Source organism: Vulpes vulpes, chromosome 1, assembly GCF_048418805.1.
Source record: "Vulpes vulpes isolate BD-2025 chromosome 1, VulVul3, whole genome shotgun sequence".
Lineage (NCBI taxonomy): Eukaryota > Metazoa > Chordata > Mammalia > Carnivora > Canidae > Vulpes > Vulpes vulpes.
Window position 1 is genome coordinate 169,631,058 of NC_132780.1, and position 21,737 is coordinate 169,652,794.

At 38.4% G+C, this 21,737-nt stretch overlaps 1 protein-coding gene across 1 annotated transcript in view; it reads right to left on the bottom strand.

The window, feature by feature from the left end:
- The window catches only part of ELOVL4 (ELOVL fatty acid elongase 4), a 31,353-nt gene extending 26,844 nt beyond the window's left edge, over positions 1-4,509 (bottom strand). Inside the window, exon 1 of the mRNA XM_026007402.2 lies at positions 4,040-4,509. Within this exon, the coding sequence (XP_025863187.1) occupies positions 4,040-4,139 (100 nt within the window). The 5' untranslated portion in view covers positions 4,140-4,509. The remainder of the gene's footprint in view (positions 1-4,039) is intronic.
- Positions 4,510-21,737: the final 17,228 nt, after the last annotated feature.

The window sequence follows — 21,737 nt, forward strand, 5'->3', positions numbered from 1 at the left end:
TTGTTAGATTCTTCTAACTCAAGACTATGGTGCAGGTAAAAGTTAAGATAGGAATAGTAAAGAAGGACTTTTCTGACTTCCCTATGCGCCAGCTAGGCCTGATTCTGACAGATCACAGATCATGCCTTTAGACCATGATACAAAGCAAGGTGGAAGAGCCATAACTCCATAAGCTGCATGGGAGCAGTGACCAAATATCCTCATTCTCTCTCCAGAGCCCAGAACTATTCCCACACATGGTAAGTGATGAGGAAAGAATATATGATTATATAAGTCTTGCTTCCAAATTTCATCATCATCCTACAGCAGTCTTCCTTCCTCCTGTACTACTCTTCCCTTCTCTCTTCTGCCTCTCCAAACTGAATTAAGAAGGCTAGCTAGGATGGCCTTCCATGCTCTAAGTTCAATTCCCAAGTAGACACAAATTTTGCATCAAAATATGGGCTACTATATCTGTAAACAGAGAGCAATGCGAACTCCCCCCGAGCATGTGTGTGTATATACTTCATGAACAATGGGCTGTTTAAAAACATGTGGTTAAGGGAAGCCTGGGTGCCTCAGTCGGTTAAGTGTCTGCCTTCAGCTGAGGTTATGATCTCAGGGTCCTGGGATCGAGCCCCACATTGGGCTCCCTGTTTAATGGGGAACCTGCTTCTCCTTCTTCCTGCTGCTCCCCCTGCCTGTGCTCTCACTCTCCTTCTCTCTCTCTGTCAAATAAATAAATAAAATCTTTAAAAAACAAAAACGTGGTCAAAAAGAAATAAGTGGCTCAGGAGCCATCTGGCTTTCCTATAGGCATCCTGGCTATTAGCTTTGTAGGATGCTTCTATGCTAAATTCATTTACACAAAAGGCTACTTAAAAGCATTTATTAAAATAAAGAAATACAACAGATAGTATAGATAATTTGAGCATTTATAAATTGGAGAATATTAAGATTCATGTTTTAAAAATCTACATGAAACTTTGATTACATATATACTTTGAGCCTGATCCCAGTCCTAATAATTTTAATGTACTCATAAAGTAAAAGAATAGGAAAAAAAACACATTGACATCAGAGTTCTTATTCCCGTGCTCCCAACTAGTATAAAGTTCTACATCAGTCTAAACTTTCCTATAATATAAATCGAGACTAACTTACTTGTTCAAAATATCTAAAAATATAATATAGGGAAGTAGAAAACTATTTTTGTTGTTTTCCTAAAAGAACAACTTTTTCAAAGTTTCAGTACCAATGTATAAAGTACTAATAATTACAGTAAAAGTAACGTTTTCTGTGTTAATACTCTATGGGCTATATTCTATATTTGCTAGAGATGTGCCTTTGAAAAGCCCGCTTTTTATACACTACCTTGAATATTGCTTTATGTTTTATTAGATAGCACCATTTGATATAATAGCACAAAATGGTATTTTTCTAGAAACTGTCTACCTGAGGGCAAAAACCTCTTGAATCATCAAATATACTCTAGAATTCTGTAACTATTCTTATTATGACAGTCCAAAGTAGATATACTCATTTACACTTAGGTAGAAACTTCAGTAGGGAGAAATAGTTAATGAACCAGTAAAACAAAGGCAGAAGCATGGAACTACAACCTGGGGATGAGCCAGTCAAGGGAGGGCACGGAGCCTAGTTCATATCTTGCTCTCTCTGAATAATTTGTATCCTTTCGCCATACTCACCAGGATTTCTCAAGACCATCTTTCTCTCCACCCAGTCTTATTTCCCCCTCTTTCCAAACATCTGACTCATCAACTTTTTACTCAGCCTCATCTAATAAGCTACTCTCCTACTTAGAAACTCATTCACTCAGATTTTTGTGAAATTATAGCAAGAGGAGATCCTTGGAGGAATCAGAGCAGTGTGAGTAAGTCAAAGAAAGGGAACAAAGAGAGCATGGGATAGAGATGAAAAGAAATGAGACATCATAGGGTTCAGGTCTATTCTGGCTGAATCCTAAAATACTCCTCTTCATAGCAGCAAGGCAGAACAAACTATATCCCACTAAGCCTCTAAGTTGGTTTAAGAAATACCATCTACCTACACTAGGTAGCTCATTACAGAAAGCAAGGAAGCAGTCTCAAGTTTCGTAAGTGGATAGCCACAGCAGGGGTGAATAGCTTGCCTCTGACTTGCTAGTGAGAGGTCAGCTGTGCTCCAGTGGTTACTCTCTTTTCTCAGGCTTAGCCTATAATAAATATTATTTTTTATGCCCTTCACAGAGTAGCAGCAAGCTTTCACATGAAGCAACTGCACAAAATTTTCTATTTCATTCATGGTATTTTTTACACCAGCATCATTAGGAAGGAATTAACCAACACAAAAAGGTGTATTCTACGTTTGTGCTCAGTTTCTTTCTGACACTCAGAGGTAGGAAAGCTTTGCGATAGGAAGGGAATGATAGACAGGAATGAGAACTTTTGGGTGTGGCTCTGGCTCTATGGAGATTGGAGGACCTTGACAATGTCTGAACTCTGAAGTATGCAAAGTGCAATTATCTGCCAAAGCTGATGTTCAGCCCTGCACAATTGTGTAATGGGAAACCCTGATGCAATGTCTAAATAACCAAAATCGCAGAGATGAAGGGAAGGGTACATTCTTTCCAGTTTTTGTAGGTATAGCATGACTTCAGTGTGCAGAGAAGAAAGATTTGAGGAAAGACTCCATTTAAAACTGTCTTTTAACCATTTTCAACTGCGATGGCCAATTAAATAGCTTATTTCTCAGTGCCAAACTTGAGATTCCTATTAAAGACGCATCAACATCAAAGAATCATTTTATCTCACACAGAAATAACTCCAACACACATTTTGCCCCACAAAATGTATCTCACGTATTGCAATCATGTTGTAACCATTGTCCCATTTACACTAACAACAAATACAAAACTACATGAATATATCTTCATTTCTAGGGAAAGGAGGCAGAGTCACAACACGAAACGTTAATCTCTTCCACTAACTGGGATGCAGCGCAATACTGCAAAAGGACTAGATAATTTTAAATCATAAGATCATTTCTAAAATCGTTTTAGGCTAATATTTTATTTCAAAAAAAAAAACACTTTTAAATCCTTTAAAAAACCAAGAGCAACTGAAGCGAATTAAGAAAATAAATGGGCAAATGGAAAAATAACAAAATAGCACAACTATTTCCACTAGAGGAGCTGCATAAATCAACCAATTGATGATCCCTGTCAAATAAACCCCAACGGCTCAAGGGAAAAGTTTGCTAATTTAAGAAAACTGTGTATGTGTAGGCTGTTGGGACAACCTCTAGGTGCTGCTGTAGAGACCCCCTTCCTAAAGACTTATTTCTTTCCCGGGTATTTTAGCCTCCCCCTCCCCCTGACTGCACTGCACTGCGCATAGCCATTACAGACAATCACCTCAAGCATATTTGCTGTTGAAAAAAGCCTCAGAAACTGACATTCTTCAAGGTTCAAGAAGCCAAACAATGGCTTTTTTACTTTTTATTCCAAATTACAGTATAGATGGATGAGCCAGACAAAAATCCTAGCAGGTTAGCAGGTTATGTCAAAGCAACCAGGAGGCCCAAGAAGCAAAAAAAAAAAACAGCTACCACTAGAGCCCTCCTCCTTCCCCCAACCATCTCTCCAAATGGACTATTAGTTAATGTTCAAATCAATCCTGTGCATCAGTTAAAACTGTCAGATGAAACCGGGAGATGTGGGCGTACGGTAGGGCGGAGTGGCTCTTGCGCCGAGCTCTTAGCAGCACCGGCTCCATCTGATATGTCAGCTCCAGCATCCGAGGAGCTGATGAGAGATGGAAGCTCAGAGGAAAACCGTGCGAGCGTCGGTGGGGGGAGGAGGAGGGGGAGGCCTTAACGTTCGGATCCGATTAACCAGTGCCCGACCGCGGTCCCCGCGCCGCGCCGCCTGCCCTGATCCGCAGCATCCCAACAGCCGCAGGGAGCGCGGGACTACGCGGCCGGGCGGGGGCGGGGACGGCGACGGGGACGGGGACCGGGACGGGGACGGGGACGGGGACGGGGACGCCAGCTGCTTTACCTGTGATGGACCAGGTCCAGCGGTAGAACTCCACGGTGTCGTTCAGCGCCGTGGACACCACGCTGAGGACACTGCCCGGCTCCGAGTCCAGGAGCCCCATCTCGGCGGGAAGCGGGCGCCGGCGGCAGAGCGCGGGGAGGAGAAAAGGGAGACACCCCGGGAGGGTGGACCTCGGAGGCGACGGCCGGCGGAGCGAGCGGCGGCCGGGCTCCCCTCTCACGGCGGCGGCCCAGCTGGCGTCTTCTCCTCCTCCTCCTCCTCCTCCTCCGGGCGCCGCGGCGACAGGGATGCGGCGGCCGCGTGGACCAGCCGGGCGGAGGACAAGGTGCCGTCCAGGCTCCTACGAGACCGAGGAGGAGGAGGAGACGTCGCCGTGAGCGCCCAGCGCTGCACCAGTCTGCCGCCGCGCGCCGCCGCCGCTCCAATCTCCTCGGCCCGAGTCACGTGGGCGCGCGCGAGGCGGCGGGGCCGGCGCCCCTCCCCCCGCCCGCGCGCTGGGACTCTTGCGCAGGGATGCGGCTGCCGTGGGACCGCGAGAGCCGGGTCCGCGCAGGCGCGCGCCGTCCCGCGCCTCTCGTCTCCCACCCTTCCCTCGGGTCGCGCGGGAGCGAGGCGCCTGGCCCCTCTCGGGTCTCTAACCGCCCCGCCCCCGCAGGTCTCCGCAGGTCTCCTTCTCGGTCTCGATCCTCCGCGGGAGGGTACGACGGCGCTGCGGAGGAGTTTGCCGCCTGCCCACGGGTGACCTGGCATCCGCCCTCTTACATCTTAGGAAAACAGGACGGGGAAGAATGGGCGTTTTGTGGGCAAGGAGGAGGTAGGCGAGGCGCTTTGGTCCCTACCTGTCATTCCCTTCTATTTCCTTGGGGTTCTGGTTTTTTTTTTTTTTTTTTTTTTCACCTCCACCAGCACATGCCTGTCCTGACAAGAGCAATGCTCAAGTTTTCCCTCTAAGTTAGTCAAGTGATACTGTCTTCCAAGCTGCAGTGGTGGAGAATGGACTTTGGGGTCTACTCGTTAACCAGGTTGCAAATAATTCGAATGAATGCTTGCATGTGCTTTGTAAGCTCTTTGAATATACGTGGAACCATCAAAGCAATAGAATTGTATTAAATTAAGGTCCTTACAGTTTCAGAGAAGAGGGAGGATGAAGAGGGGACTTGCAGTTGGAGAAGTCCTCTTGGACCTGGAGGAGTTCAGGTGAATGTAAAAGGATAATTGCCCAGCAGGCAAAGGAGGCAAATTTCTAGGTGAAATACGAAAGAAAACATATTTTTTTTAATTTAAAAAAAAAATGTTTAGGAGCAGCCCTGGTGGCTCAGAGGTTTAGCGCCGCCTTCGGCCCTGGGTGTGATCCTGGGAACCTGGGATCGAGTCCCACGTCGGGCTCCCTGCATGGAGCCTGCTTCTCCCTCTGCCTGTTCTCTGCCTCTCTCTCTCTCTCTCTCTCTCAATCTCTCTCTCTCTCTCCCTGTGTGTGTGTGCCTCTCATGAATGAATGAATAAATAAAATATTTTTTAAAAATAAAAATTTTAAAAAATGTTTAGATGATAAGGTGGGAGGCAACAGGCTGGCTAATTTACCCCCTGAAAAGTGAACCCCTGGAGTGCTGCAAATACACACTACATACTGTTCTTGATAGTTTCTGACATCAAACAGGACCTTTGAGAGTGATCCAATAAACTTCCTACCTACTTGTTATTTAAACACATCACCTACTTTTTGTTTAACCTTTCCTCTGATTGTTGGTTTAGGATGCTCCATTTGAAGGCCACTGAATCAAGTAGGTGTGTGATTGCTTCTTCCCTTTGACACCGTTAAAATGTGAAGACTGTTTTTTTATCATATTTATTTATTTGTTTTCCAGTTGACTTGGTTATATACTCTAATTTTATTTTATGTTGGAAACATCTAGAGAGTAAGAATTATTTTTGGTTCTTTGTTGAGGACCTAACCCAATGCTATTTATTTTATTATATATTATTTTACTTATAATAATTAATATGTATGACGATGTCAAAATTATGGCATATTTATTTCAGAACTTAAAAACTATTGTAAGTGACAGAAGCGTTAGGAAGAGAAAAGGTAATTAAATGTAACTGATTTTATCAAGCAACCCGTCTTCTTTAATGGTCTATTCCTGAAATTAACCTTAAAAATGTAATTTATCAAATATATTTACCAGATTAAAGTTTTTGGATTGAAATTATGGTTTCTCAAATCTCAACCCCAAGTTATGTGTATCATACTTATTTCAGAAGACATATATAGGTATAGATATATAGATATCTATATTTAAAATACATTTTATAAAAACCCAGTCAAGTTGTAATACCTGGAGAGTAAATATCAGTGATCTACTCCTGTACCTTGATGACCTAGCAAAGTTCAGATTAGCTTGATCTTCATCTAGAAAACTGATTACTACTTTTATGTTATGAAATCCTGGATGCTTTTTATGGAGAACACATCCCCGCTCTCATCTGTATTCACATGCACAAAAATTGGCATCTTTTCCCCAAGTTTTTATTTAAATTCTAGTTAGTTAACATATATGGTAAAATTGGTTTCAGGTGTAGAATTTAGTGGTTCATCACTTATGTATAACACTCACTGCTCATCACAAGTGTGCTCCTTAATACCCATTACTCATTTAGCCCATCCTCCACCCACCTCCCCTCGGTTTATTCTCTATAGTTAAGAGTCTATTATGGTTTGTTTTCCTCTCTCTTTTACTTGTATAATGCAGTGTGAACTTGTTAAACTAGCTTCAGATATTTTTCTAGCCTTTTGTAATAGAGGCCAACTTAAGTCCCTTTATTCACTAGGGGGCGCCTGTCACATATAAGAAAATCCTAGTCAAGTAATGACAAATCTAAGTCAGGGATGGCACTGAACCTTTTGTCCACACTACCTGGAAGAGTAGCATGTTTATTTGCATTTTTGAGCTGTCTAAATATATACCAAGAAGAACCCTAGAACTTATCCACCCAGGAGCTCTATTACTCAGCATAGAGTCTAACAGTCTAGTACAAAATCAATTCACAGGTGGTTTACAAATACTAATGGCTGACCAAACCAAAGCCTACCTAATCTGTACAAAGGGAAGGAGATGTGCATATTTACTCACCTTGAGTGGCAGCCATCTAACCAAGATATTGGTGGCATCATGACAAAACAAAATCAAATATAAACATCCAGGACGCCTGGGTGGCTCAGCAGTTGGGTGCCTGCCTTCAGCTCAGGTCATGATCCTGGGATGCAGGATCGAGTCCCACATTGGGAGCCTGCTTCTCCCTCTGCCTGTGTCTCTGCCTCTCTCTCTCTCAGTCTGTGTCTCTCATGAATAAATAAATAAATCTTTAAAAAAATATATATAAATATCTATAGTATCTGCAAAATTTTGAGGATTAGAGTTTTTTGTTGTGGATTAAATACAACTAAGATATAGTTATCTATACAAACTGAGAGAGGATATGATTGTAACAAAAATTGATTTTATATAAAATAGCAGAATATTTTAACATTTCTCAGTTCATACAGAGTTAACAATGTAAATCAAGCTATCCATTTTTTTCCCTTGTGTTTCTGCCTTTCCATATTGTCAATAGTGTCAGAAACCTATGCTTTCAAAAAAAAGTGAACCTGAGAATCTGTTGAATCATAAGTGAGAGCAAATAGTTTGATGAATTGTAGAAAGACCTTATATCTTACAGAAGTAAATTTTAGGTAATATAGAAAATGGAGAAAATCATTAGTAAAACAGTTGACCTTGAACAACACTTACAGTTCAAACTTCCATAAGTACTGAAATTCGTACTGAAAATGCAGCTTTTATGTGGGTTAAAACTTCCGTAAGTTTGAACTATATGGGTCCAACTTACACATGGATTTTTTCCCATAAATATATTGAAAATTGTTTTGGAGATTTGCAACAATTTCAAAAAATTCTCAGATGAACCACATAGTCTAGAAATATCTAAAAGAATAAAAGATATGTCATGAATGCATAAAATATATTCTATATAATCTATTTTATCATAAAATATATACAAATCTATTATAAAAAGTTAAAACTTATCAAAACTCACCCACACATTTATAGACCATACATGGCACTATTCACAGTTGTAAACAAATGTAAAGATATAATATTAAGTCATAATTGCATGAAATTAACTAGTACATACTGTACTACTGGAATAATTTCATAGCTCCTTCCTGTTGCTACTGTGGTGAGCTCAGGTGTTGCCAGTAACCACTTAAAATACTGTGTGATACTAATCATCTCTGTGTGAAGAGTTTGCCTCTCCAGCAAATAGCAAATGACAGTTAAAAGTGATCTCTGGTGGTTCTCACTTCCCTTTTATCATGGTTAATGCAATACTGTAAACCTTGAATAACACTGTGGGACCTATAAAAATGTGTCACTTTTTTAGAAAAGTGATGCTGGAAGTGCTCCCAAGAAGCGGAGAAAAGTCATGACTTTAGGAAAAAAGTTGAATTGCTTGATATGTATCATAGATTGAGGTATGTAGCTATAATTGCCTGCCATTTCAAGATGAATGAATCCAGTTAAGGACAATTGTTTTATAAAAAAGAAAAGTCATGAAGCTGTTACTACGCTCTGCCAGCAGGTGCAGAAACCTTACACTTTTTGCAAAATCCCTTTTATCTCGTACTGAAAATGCAGCTTTTATGTGGGCTCAGGATTGCTATAAGAAGGGCATAGCTATAGACTCTAATATGATTTGGGGAAAAAAAGCCGTTATTATATGACAACTTAAAAGGAAGCTGAAGTGTATGATGTTGGAGAACTTATTTTTTTTTTTTTAAGATTTTATTTATTTATTCATGGGAGACACAGAGAGAGAGAAAGAGAGAGGCAGAGACACAGGCAGAGGGTGAAGCAGGCTCCATGCAGGAAGCCTGATGTGGAACTTGATCCCAGGTCTCCAGGATCAGGCCCCGGGCTGAAGGCAGCGCTAAACCTCTGAGCCACCTGGACTGCTCTGATGTTGGAGAATTTAATGCCAGCAAAGGATGGTTTGATAATTTTAAAGAATTTTGGCTTTAAAAATGTTAAGATAACAGGAGAAGCAGCTTCTGCCAAGCAAGAAGCAGCAGATGAGTTCCCAGACAACATTAAGAAATCATTGAGGAGAAAAAAAGGAAAAAGAAGTAATTAAGGAGAAAGGGTATCTCCTTAAATTTTTAATGTCGACAGAAGTGCCCTATTCTGTAATAAAATGTCACAAAATACATTTATTAATAAGAAAGATAAGTCAGTACCAGAATTTAAGGTAAGAAGGGATAGGCTAACTGTGCTGTTTTGTGCAAATACAATCAGGTTTATGTCATGATCAGGACTGCTTTTATCTACAAAGCTGCTAACCCCTGAGCCTTGAAGGGAAAAGATAAACAGCTGCCAGCCTTTTGGTTGTACAATAAGAAGGCCTGGACCACACGAACCCTTTTTCTGGATTTATCCCATTAATGGCTTGTCCCTAAAGTCAGAAAGAACCTTGTACATAGAGGATTGCCCTTTTTATTTTTATTTTTTAAGATTTACTTCTTTATTTTAGAGAGAGTGAGCAAGTGGGGGCAGGGACAGAGGGAGATAGAGAATCCTGAAGCAGACTCCCCACTGAGCTCAGAGCCTGACCCAGGACCCTGAGATCATGACCTGAGCCAGCCTCTTAACCAACTGAGCCACCCAGGCACCCCAGGGATTGCCTTTCAACATTCTTTTGATATTGGACAATGTCCCTGGCCACCCAGAATCCCATGAGTTCAACACCAAAGTTGTTGAAGTGGTCTGCTTGCCCCCAAATAGTGTATCTCTAATTCAACCTCTAGATCGGGGTGTCACAAGGATCTTTAATGCTCATCACACATGGTACTCTATGGAAAGGATTGTTAGTGCTATGGAAGAGAACCCTGATAGGGAGAATACCATGAAAGTAAGAAAGGATTACACCACTGAAGATGCTATCACTGTTATAGAAAAAGCTGTGAAATACATCAAGCCCAACACAGTGAGTTCCTACTGGAGAAAATGATGTCCAGATTTTGTGCATGACTTCATAGGATTTATGACAGATGATCAAGGAAATCATGAGTGAGATTGCGAGTATGGCAAAACAAGAAGTGGAGGGGTGAAGTGTTTCAAAATATGTATTTTAGGGTAATTCAAGAGCTAATAGACATCACACAACAGGAGTTAACAGAAGACGACTTAATGGAGATGAGTGCCTTTGAACCAGTGCCAGATGAAGAAGAAGACATAGAAGAAGCAGTGCCAGAAAAATTGACGTTAGACAATCTGACAGAAGTGTTCCAATTATTCAATTATACTGCTTTTGACTTCTTTTATGGCAGACCCTTCTATGATACATTTGCTTTATAGTTAACAGTGGAAGAAAGATTGGTACCATGTAAAAACACTTTAGAGAAAAGAAAAGACAAAAAAAGTTATACAGAAATTCCAGTGCATTTTTGTAACATTACACTAAGACACCTAATATGTTTGCCTCTTCTGCCTCTCCTTCCACCTCCTCTACCTCTTCTGCCTCTGTCACTCCTAAGACAGCAAGACCAACTGTTCCTCTTTCTCCTCCTCCTCAGCCTACTCAGTATAAAGATGTTGAGGATAAAGACCTTTATGATGATCCACTTTCACTTAATAAGTAATAAATAATCATCATGACTACAGTTAACAAACTTATCTGTTGTATATGTGTGTGTGTTTGTGTGAAAATCTTATAACTGCAGCAAGAACTGAGTTGTTTTGTGTCATCATCATCATCATTGGGTAAGTATTCATTGTGTAAAACGTGGTGTGAGGGACTTGTACAGAGTTAGAGACCCTATCCTTACATAGGCATAAGGTGAGTGATATTAAATAGGATCCCTGTACTATTAAAACACAATTTTATTATCTTGTCTAATTATTTTCTTAGCATAAATTTCTACAGGAAAAATTTCTGAATCAGGGAGCTTTATTTATGTATTTATTTTCAAGGAGCTTTCATTTTAAAATGTTGATACATGGGATTCCTGGATGGCTCAGCAGTTGACCATCTGCCTTTGGCTTAGGGTATGAACCTGATCTGGGATCGAGTCCCGTATCGGGCTCCCTGTGGGGAGCCTGCTTCTCTCTCTGCCTGTGTGTCTGCCTCTCTCTCTGTCTCTCATGAATAAATAAATAAAATCTTTTGAAAAAATTTAAAAAATAAAAATAAAAATGTTGATACATGATTGCCTTCCAGAAATGTTACATCAATTCACAGTTCCACCAAAATCTATGAAAGTATGGTCATATACCCACACCCCATTTTCCTCACTACATTTAATTATTCTTTTATTTTTTTATTTTTTTTTTAATTTTTATTTATTTATGATAGTCAGAGATAGAGAGAGAGGCAGAGACACAGGCAGAGGGAGAAGCAGGCTCCATGCACTGGGAGCCCGACGTGGGATTCGATCCCGGGTCTCCAGGATCCCGCCCTAGGCCAAAGGCAGGTGCCAAACCACTGCGCCACCCAGGGATCCCCTAATTATTCTTTTAATCATTACCAATCTAATAGGCAAATATTTCATTGTTACTTAATGGCTTATCATGCTATTGGCATTTTAGCTTCTTTCTTTTGAGATCCGCCTATTTGCATTCTTTGCACAGTTCTATTCATTATATTTTTCTAATTGATTTGAAGAGATTTTATGTAATAAAATTAATAAGTTTGTCTGCTATATATGTTATAAGCATATTTTCCCAGTTTGTCTTTTACTGAATTTGTTATAATACTTTTTAACTGGGCATATTGGAGGCTGGAAATAAGTTAGGCTCACCTACCACCGTCTTCAAAAGAATTATGTATCAGAATGTCTTGTGATGATTTTCAAACTGTATAACCCCTGGAGTTTCTAATTCACACTTCTAGGAGCACATGCTACTCCCTTTCTAAGAATCTTAATTACAAATAGCTTACATTGGATAATCATCATTTGGGGGTTATCCACTATGTACACCTAGTCTATAGTCCTTCCCTTTTATGGCCAATGCCACTGGTCCATTCCTTCCTTCATATAGCCATCCTTTAAGGTCATGTAGCCACACTTCAAGTCATGCATTCAAGAACAGAGTGATAAATCTGCCAAACTATGGTATTTCTACCAGCTCTTCCTGGATTGGTTTCACCAAGAAAAGTTCTGTTATTCTCAACTGAATACTGTCTAGGTTTCCAGTTCCTTCATTTACTACATCTTATAACATCTCCATCTTTACTGGCGATATAAACCTTAACCAAGAAATATGATAATAAAAGGAAAGTGTTAAGGAGATGCCTCTTCACCCTGCTCTTATCTTCCGATTACTAAAAGTGAGTCTAGTTCCATTGTTGGAAAAGCTAGAGGGGTTCTGGAGTGGAAATTAATTCATCACTATAGAGGAAAGAAATTGACTATATTTCAAGGACTCAGTATAAAAATCTTACTCTTGGTTCCAGGCCAGTGTTTAGCTAATTCAGGAGCCATCTTTCATGAGCCATCCTGATATTCTGAGAGTGCTTTAAGGAAAATAACTATGTGTGAATCAATTTAAAGAAATTTTCTAGTTATTGGCTACAATGTTTTGGGTCTAGCAATTGTGCAGTGGGACATGCACACAAAATGAATAATTATACGAAAATGAATAACATCCTTCAGACCTTGGAGAAACAACCTTCGCTCTGAAGCATCCATACACAAAACTGAAAGATATCAACAGAGGGAAAGTATTGACTTTAATACCATTACTTATATATCTGATCCCTTTTTCTCTTTTTTTTTTTTTCTCATCAGCAACTTCTTTCTGACCTTTGAATGTCAGAGTTCTTTCTGATTGGTTTATAGTCTTCTTTTTTTTTTATAATTATACTTCCTGCCATATTATTTGATTCATTCTCAAGGCATTAGTTGCCGCCTGTTTATAACTCCAAAAATTATATCTCCCCCTCAGATCCTTCTTTCAAACTCATATATCTAATAGCTTGTGTAATACTTTCTCTTTGATGTGCCTTAAACGTCTAAATTTTGGTGTGCTAGAACCTATTCCCCCTCCCACATCTTTCATATTTATTTCCACACATGCCAAAAATAATTACTGGCACTTTATCCTCTCTTACCCCTGACATCCAATCCATAACCAACTATCAGTTCTACATGCAAAATTTATCTTTGACTTCTTATATTTACCTCAGCTCTACTACATATACTTTAACTTAAGCCTCCATCACCTCCTGTACCTTAATCACCTCAATCATCTCTTAACTGAACTCTCTGCATCAATTTCTTGCCTTCTATAATTTATTCTTACAACAGTTTTAAGTACTTTTTAAAAATTGCACACCAGATCATGGTGCTTCTTGACTTAAAACTTCAATGCTCCCACTGCACTCAGGAAGCTTCCAAGCCCCCACATATGTGCCTGCTACTTCTGCCTTCACTCTACAATGAAGCTATTCTTGACTTCTTTGTTTCTTCAAAGAGCCACGCTTGGGCAGCCCTGGTGGCTCAGCAGTTTAGTGCCACCTTCAACCCAGGGTATGATCCTGGAGACCCAGGATTAAGTCCCACATAAGTCCTGCACGGAGCCTGCTTCTCCCTCTACCTGTGTCTCTGCCTCTATCTCTCTCTGTGTGTCTCTCGTGAATAAATAAATAAAACCTTAAAAAAAAAAAAAGAGCCAAGCTCCTCCTTTCCTCCAGGCTTATGCACACAAAGTTTCCCTTTCTTGGAATGCTCTTTTCATAACCTCCGATTAGAGCTAACTTCCACTTGACTATTAATATATCACTTACATCAAGCTCTTCCTGATTTCCATGTCTAGGTTTTATATGCCTTCATGGTATCTTATGCTTTTCTATTGTACTATTTATATCATTTAGTATTATGTATGTATGTATATATTACAGAAAAACTGCAAATAAGAGTGCTTAAAACATGATAGAAGTTTTTCTTTTTTTTTTCTAGAAGTTTTTCTTTTTATGACAAACTTAAAGTCAGAAGGTAGGCTGACGAAAGCTAGTAGAGAGAAAAGGGTCAGTAAAAGTTGAGCATCTTATATGTACTTATATGTACTTAAAAATACATGAATTTTTAGACTAAAGTAAAAACTAGACAAATTCAAAATCATTGTCAGGGAATTTAATAGCCATCTCTTATATTTGAATACATGGACAAAAATAGATTTGTATCACAGTGTAAATCACTTGACCTGGCTAAGGCTTATGGGATACTAAATCCAATTATGACAGAATGCATATTCTTTTTAGTGCGCACAGAACATTTGCAAAGACCTAGGATTTTAGAGGTCCTATTATAATTCTCAATAAGTTTCAAAGTATTGAAATAATATACCCTATGTTCTCTGACCACAAGGAAATTAAATAAGATCAGTAACAATAAAATACTAATAAAATTGCTAACTACTTATATATTAAGCAACATGATCTTAAATAACACATAAGGCACAAAAAATAATTCAAAATAGAAATTAGAAAATACCCCAAATTGAGTAATATAATTAAGACACAACATACTGAAATGTGTGGAACATAGCTAAAGCAGCCATGAGAAGAAAATAAATAAAACACTTTTATTAAATAAGAAAGATTTACAATCAGTGCTCTAAGCTTCTAAACTTAAAGATCTGTGGGTAAAGTAAAATCGAAATAGTAAAAGAAATAAAATAATAAAGAGCAAAAATAAAAGGAAACAAAATAGCCAGTTGAGAAAATCAGCATAGCCAGCAGTATGAAAGCCAACCTTTGAAAAGGTTAAGAAAATTGATAAACTCTGAGCTAAGATAAAAAAAAAAAGAGAGAGAGAGAGAATGCAAAAAAAGGCTATTATCATAGAACCTGAAGGCACTAAAAGGATAATAAGGTAATATTATTAATAACTTTATGCCAGAAGATTTGATAAATTGAGGCATCTGGGTGGCTTAGTGTTAGAGCGTCTGCCTTTGGCGCAGGTTGTGATCCTGGCATCCTGGGATCGAGTCCTGCCTCTCCCTCTACCTATGTCTCTGTCTCTCTCTGTGTCTCTTATGAATAAATAAAAAAATCTTTAAAAAAAGATTTGATAAATTGGATAAAATGGACTAGTTCCTCAGAAAATGGACCTTCTCAAAACCAAACCAAGAAGAAATATGAAATATGAAATAGCCATAAACTGTGAAAGAAATTAAGTTTGTAATTTTTTTTTAAATTTTTTTATTATTATTTATTTATGATAGTTACAGAGAGAGAGAGAGAGAGGCAGAGACACAGGCAAAGGGAGAAGCAGGCTCCATGCACCGGGAGCCCGATGTGGGATTCGATCCCGGGTCTCCAGGATCGCGCCCTGGGCCAAAGGCAGGCGCCGAACCGCTGCACCACCCAGGGACCCCAAGTTTGTAATTTAAAAATGTCCCAACAGGGATCCCTGGGTGGCGCAGCGGTTTAGCGCCTGCCTTTGGCCCAGGGCGCAATCCTGGAGACCCGGGATCGAATCCCCACGTTGGGCTCCCGGTGCATGGAGCCTGCTTCTGTCTCTGCCTCTCTCTCTCTCTCTCTCTCTGACTATCATAAATAAATAAAAATCTTAAAAAAATGTCCCAACAATGGGAATCCCTGGGTGGCTCAGCCGTTTAGCACCTGCCTTTGGCCCAGGGCGTGATCCTGGGGTCCCAGGATCAAGTCCCGCATCCGGCTCCCTGCATGGAACCTGCTTTTCTCCCTGCCTGTGTCTCTGCCTCTTCATGTCTCTCATGAATAAATAAAATAATAAAAATAATAAAATTAAAAAATAAAAATGTCCCAACAAGAAGTTCCAGGCCTAGATAACATCATTGCCAAATTCTATGAAACTTTTAAGGAAGAAATAATATCAATCTTACAGATTTATTTTTAGAATATGAAGGAGAAGGTAATTCTTCCCAACTTATTTTATGACGTCAACATTACTCATATCAAAATCTAACAAGGGGGCAGCCCCGGTGGCTCAGTGATTTAGCGCCGCCTTCAGCCCAGGGCGTGATCTTGGAAACCCAGGATCGGATCTAGTCACATGTCAGGCTCCCTGCGTGGAGCCTGCTTTGCCCTCTTCCTGTGTCTCTGCCTTTCTCTCTCTGTGTCTGTCATGAAAAAAAGAAGAGAAAAGAAAAGAAAAGAAAAAAGAAAAGAAAAGAGAAGAGAAAGAAATGTATAGTCTAACATTCCTCCTGAACATAGATGTAAAAATCCTTTTAAAATTTATCAAAGCAAATTCAACAAAATATACACACATCTTTAATGTGTGTGCACAAATAAGAACGTGTCAAAATACATTAGGTAAAAACTAATAAGAGTGCAAGTAGAAGTTGAAAACGTCATTATTATATTGGGAGACCTAGCACCTTTTTTTGAGTAATTATGGATGAAGCAAGCAGAAAATTAGTAAGGATAGAATTGGCCTAAACAACATATAAATTAACCTGATCTGATGTAAAATACTCTTAACAACAGTAGTATATGCCTTCTTCTCAAGCTTATATAGAACATTCACCAAGGTAGACTATATTCTAAGCCATAAACACACCACACACCTTAACAAATTGAAAAGAAGAGAAGTCACACAAAGTATGTCCTCAGACCATAATACAATCAAACTAGAAATGAGTAACAGAAAAATAGCTTGAAAAACCTCAAATATTTGGAGATTAATCAATGTATTTCTATATAACATGGGTCAAAGAAGAAGTTTCAAGAACAATTTTAAAACATTATGAATTAAAATGAAAATATAACATTAAAACTTGTATGATGCAGCAAAAGTAGTGCTTAGTTTTTTTATAACATTAAATGAGTATATTAGAAAAAGAGATCTAAAATCATTAAGCTGTTACCTTAGGAAGCTAGAAAAAGAAGAGCAATGTAAATTTTTAAAAAGATTTTATTTATTTATTCATAAGAGACACAGAGAGACAGAGACACTGTCAGAGGGGGAAGCAGGCTCCATGCAAGGAGCCCCATGGGGACTTGATTCCGGATCCCAGGATCACACCCTGAGCCAAAGGCAGAGCCAAAGGCGAGCCAAAGCCACCAGCAATGTAAATTTGAAGAAAGGTGTCCCAGCAATGTAAATTTGAAGAAAGCAGAAGAAAAGAAAAATTAGAACAGAAATTAATGAAATTGAAAACAAGAAAAAGAGAAAAATCAAAACCAAAGCAACATCTCTGAAAGCAAAAATTAAATTGATAAAGGTCTAGTAAAGCCAAATAAGGCTTAAAATCAAAAGCCTCTAGCCAAACTGACTTTAAGGAAAAAGGAAAGAAGACACAAATTGTTAACAGAAATGAAAGAATGGTCATCACTATTGGTTCCACAGACACTAAAAGGTTAATAAATGAAGACTAAGCAAATCTACATCCACAAATTTGATAACTTAGATGAAACAGACCAATTTCTTAAAAACATAATGACCAAAATTCATAAAATGAGAAATATAAAATGTAAATGGAACTATATCTATTTTTAAAATGTAATAAATAATTCATAACCTTCCAAAAAGGAAAGTATCCAGGCCCTGATGGTTTCACTGGTAAATGCCACCAAACATTTAAGGATAAAATGATATCAAATTATCTACAATCTCTTCCAGGAAATAGAACCAGAGGGAACACTTTCTAACTCGTTCTATGAGGCCACCATTACCCCAATACCAAAATCAGATAAAGACATTACAATAAAGGAAAACTAGATACCGAAATCTCTCATAAACATAGATGTAAAAATCCTCAAGAAAATATTGCCAAGTTAAATCCAACTGTATAAAAATAATTAGATCAAGTGGGACTTAATTCTAGTTATGCAAGACTGGTTCAATGTTGAAAAATCAGTGTAATCTATCATATCAACAAGCTAAATGAGAAATTCTTATTGGTCTTATCAACTAATACATAAAAGGCATTTGACAAAAATCTAAACATCTATTCACAATAAAAACTCTCAAGCAAACAAGAAATATAAGGTATTTCCTCAACTTGATAAAGAATCTCTACAAAGAACCTACAATTAACATCATATTGAAAATTAGAGGGATCCCTGGGTGGCGCAGCGGTTTGGCGCCTGCCTTTGGCCCAGGGCGCGATCCTGGAGACCCGAGATCGAATCCCACATCAGGCTCCCGGTGCATGGAGCCTGCTTCTCCCTCCGCCTGTGTCTCTGCCTCTCTCTCTCTCTCTGTGACTATCATAAATAAATAAAAAATTTTAAAAAAAATTTAAAATATTAAAAAAAAAGAAAATTAGAAATTGAAAAAAAAAAAGAAAATTAGAAATTGGATACTTTCTCTTTAAAATAGTAAACCTGACAAGTGTATCCTCTCACACTACTTCTATTCAATGTTGTATTGGAAATTGTAACTAGTGCAATAAGAAAAGAAAAGGAAATAAGTGTATACAGATTGGAAAGCAAGATATCACACTGATTATGTGGAAAATCCTAAAGAATCAACCACAACAAAAAAATTTTGGAACTAATAAGTAATAATAGGAAGTTCGTAGGATACAGGGGTAATATACAATAGTCAATTGCTTTGCCAGTAATGAACAATTGGAATTTGAAATTTAAAAATAGTATCACTGGGGCACCTGAGTGGCTCAGTCAGTTAAGTGTTTGCCTTCAACTCAGGTCATGATCCCAAGGTCCTGGGATCAAGCCCCACATCAGGCTCCCTGCTTAGTGGGAAGCCTGCTTATCCCTCTCCCTCTGTTTTTTATTTATCTTAAAAAATAAATAAATAAATCAGGAAATCAAAGAATAAATAAATCAAGAAATATATAAGTAAATGAAGAAAAATGATATTCCGTGTTCACTGACTGGAAGACTAAATGTTGTTCAGATGTCAATTTTTCCCAATCTGATCTACACATTCAATGCAATAACAATCAAAATCCCAGAAAAATATTTTATAGCTATTAACAGACTGATTGTAAAATTTTTATGAAATGCAAAAGAAACACAATACTGAAGAACAAAATTGGAGGACTTACACTACTTGATTTCAAGACTTGCTATCAAACCGCAGTAATCAAAATGGTGTGGTATTGAAAGAATGGACACATAGAATAATGGAAGAAATATAACATCCAGAACTAGATCCACACATATATAGTCAACTGATTTTTGACAAAGGAACAAAGCTAATTCAATGAAAAAAGGATAGTCTTTTCAACAAATGGTGCTGAAAAAAATGTATATCCATATGCAAAACAAAAGAAAATGCAACAAAAAAATTAGAGACCATCTGTCTTTTATCAAAATTAACTAAAATTGATCATAGACCTAAATGTAAAATGTAATATAATAAAACTTCAGGATGAAAAGATAAGATAAAATCTAGGTGATTTTAGTTTGGGGGATGAATTTTTCGATACAACACAAAAGCACAATCCATGAAAGAAAAAAAATGTTAAGTCGTTAAAATAGAAACTTATAGGGATCCCTGGGTGGCTCAGCAGTTGGGTGCCTGCCTTCAGCCCGGAGCATGATCCTAGAGTCCCAGGATCGAGTCCCACATCGGGCTCCCTGCATGGAGCCTGCTTCTCCCTCTGCCTGTGTCTCTGCCTCTCTCTCTCTCTCTGTGTCTCTCATGAATAAATAAATATAATCTAAAAAATAAAATAAAATAGAAACTTTGTGAAGGATGGTTTAGAGAATGAAACAACAAGTCACTACTTGGAGAGAATATATGCAGAATACTTATCATGACAAAGGACTTGTATCCAAAATACACAAAGTATTCTTAAAACAGTAATAAAACAATTTAAGAAAAAAGCAAGAGAGCTAGACACCTCACCAAAGAAAATATACAGATGGCAAATTAACATGTGAGATACTCAATTTGCTATTAGAGAACTGCAAATTAAAGCAACAATGATATACTACATGCCTATTAGAATGGATAAATTTCAAAAAAGCCTAACAAATACCAGTTGCTAGTAAAGTTACAGAGCAACAGGAACTCTCATTCATGATGCAGGAATGCAAAAGAAAAAAAAATTGTACAGCCATTTTGAAGGACAGTTTGGCAGTTTCTTTCTTTTTCTTTTTTTTAAGATTTTTTTTTATTCATGAGAGACAGAGAGAGAGAGAGAGAGGCAGTGACATAGGCAGAGGGAGAAGCAGGCTCCACGCAGGGAGCCCGATGTGGGACTCCATCCCAGAATCACCCTGAGCCAAAGGCAGATGCTCAACCACTGAGCCACCCAGGCATCCCGGTTTGGCAGTTTCTAAATGTAATCTTACCATACAATCCAGAAATTGTGCTCCTGAGTATTTACCCAAATAATTTGAAAACTTATGTCCAACAAAATGTTGCACATTGATGTGTATAGTAGCTTTATTTATAATCACTAAAAACTGAAAGCACAAAGCTGCTTTTTAATAGATGATGGATACACAAATTGTGGTACATTCATACAGTGGATCATTATTAATCAATAAAAGTAAATAAGCTATCAAGCCATGAGAGACATGGATAAAACTTACATGTATATTGCTAGTTGAAAGAAACTAGTTTGAAAAGGCTGTATACTGTATGATTCCAATTGTTTGACATTTCTGATAAGGCAAAACTATAGAGACAGTAAAAAGACCTGTGGTTTCCAGGGGCTCAGAGAGATAGAAGGAGATCGAATATGTCTAATACAGGACATTTTGTAGGGTAATGAAACTATTCTATATGACATTGTAATGGTAGATAAATAACACTATGCATTTCTCATAATCCATAGAACTTCACAGCAGAGAGTTAGCCCTAACATATGAACATTTTTCTTAATCATTTAGGAGGTTGGGAAATCCCAAGATGGAATACAAACTGTGACAAAAGAATCTAATTTTATTACAAAGTCTATGGTATGACCTCACTGAAAAGGATCAGGGTAAAATTTGCAGATGTAAGTAAATTTGGAAATGAGTAGAGTCTGTAAGACTATAGGCAAAAGAAACTGCAGGTAGTCGATGTACTCTAATTGATAAAGTAGTTTCCCATAAGAGTACAAGTCAACAATTCTGATATTGCTGTATGTGTATACTAGAATCGAACAATTCAGTAAATGCATGGCAAGTGATGTGAGCCATTTCTCACAACTGGAGTGGAAGTTTATAGGTAAGCTAGGAGAGGGGGCTAAAATGATCCATGTGGTAATAGATTAGAGTTGGAGACACCAGTGTAATACTGTTCTCCACTTGAAGTAACCAGGGATCCTTGGAAAAATGACTGATTCTAAGATTGAGGCAGGAAATGTATATGATGATCTCAGAACATCTTTTAGTGCTAGAAATTAAAGGGGAAACAGTAATCGGTGTGGATATGGCAAAAGGATACCACAGGCAACTGGAAGAGATCCCAGTGTCCAAAGTTGGTTACTTTGAGCGATAGATAAAGTAATATTGTACTGTAACTCAAAGTGTAAAATTAATGAGTATGTGCTGATATAAACAAATGATTGGATAAATGGGGAAGAAGAGAGAAATATCCCCTGCAGAAGAATTCTAAATAATTATGGAGATACTCCACCTCTAAAGAGATGGAACATAACACCCCATTCCTTAAGTAAGTAAGGGCTACACATAGTGACTTCTTTCCAGAGAGTACTGTATGGATAGGGAAGAAAAAGAACAACTTTAC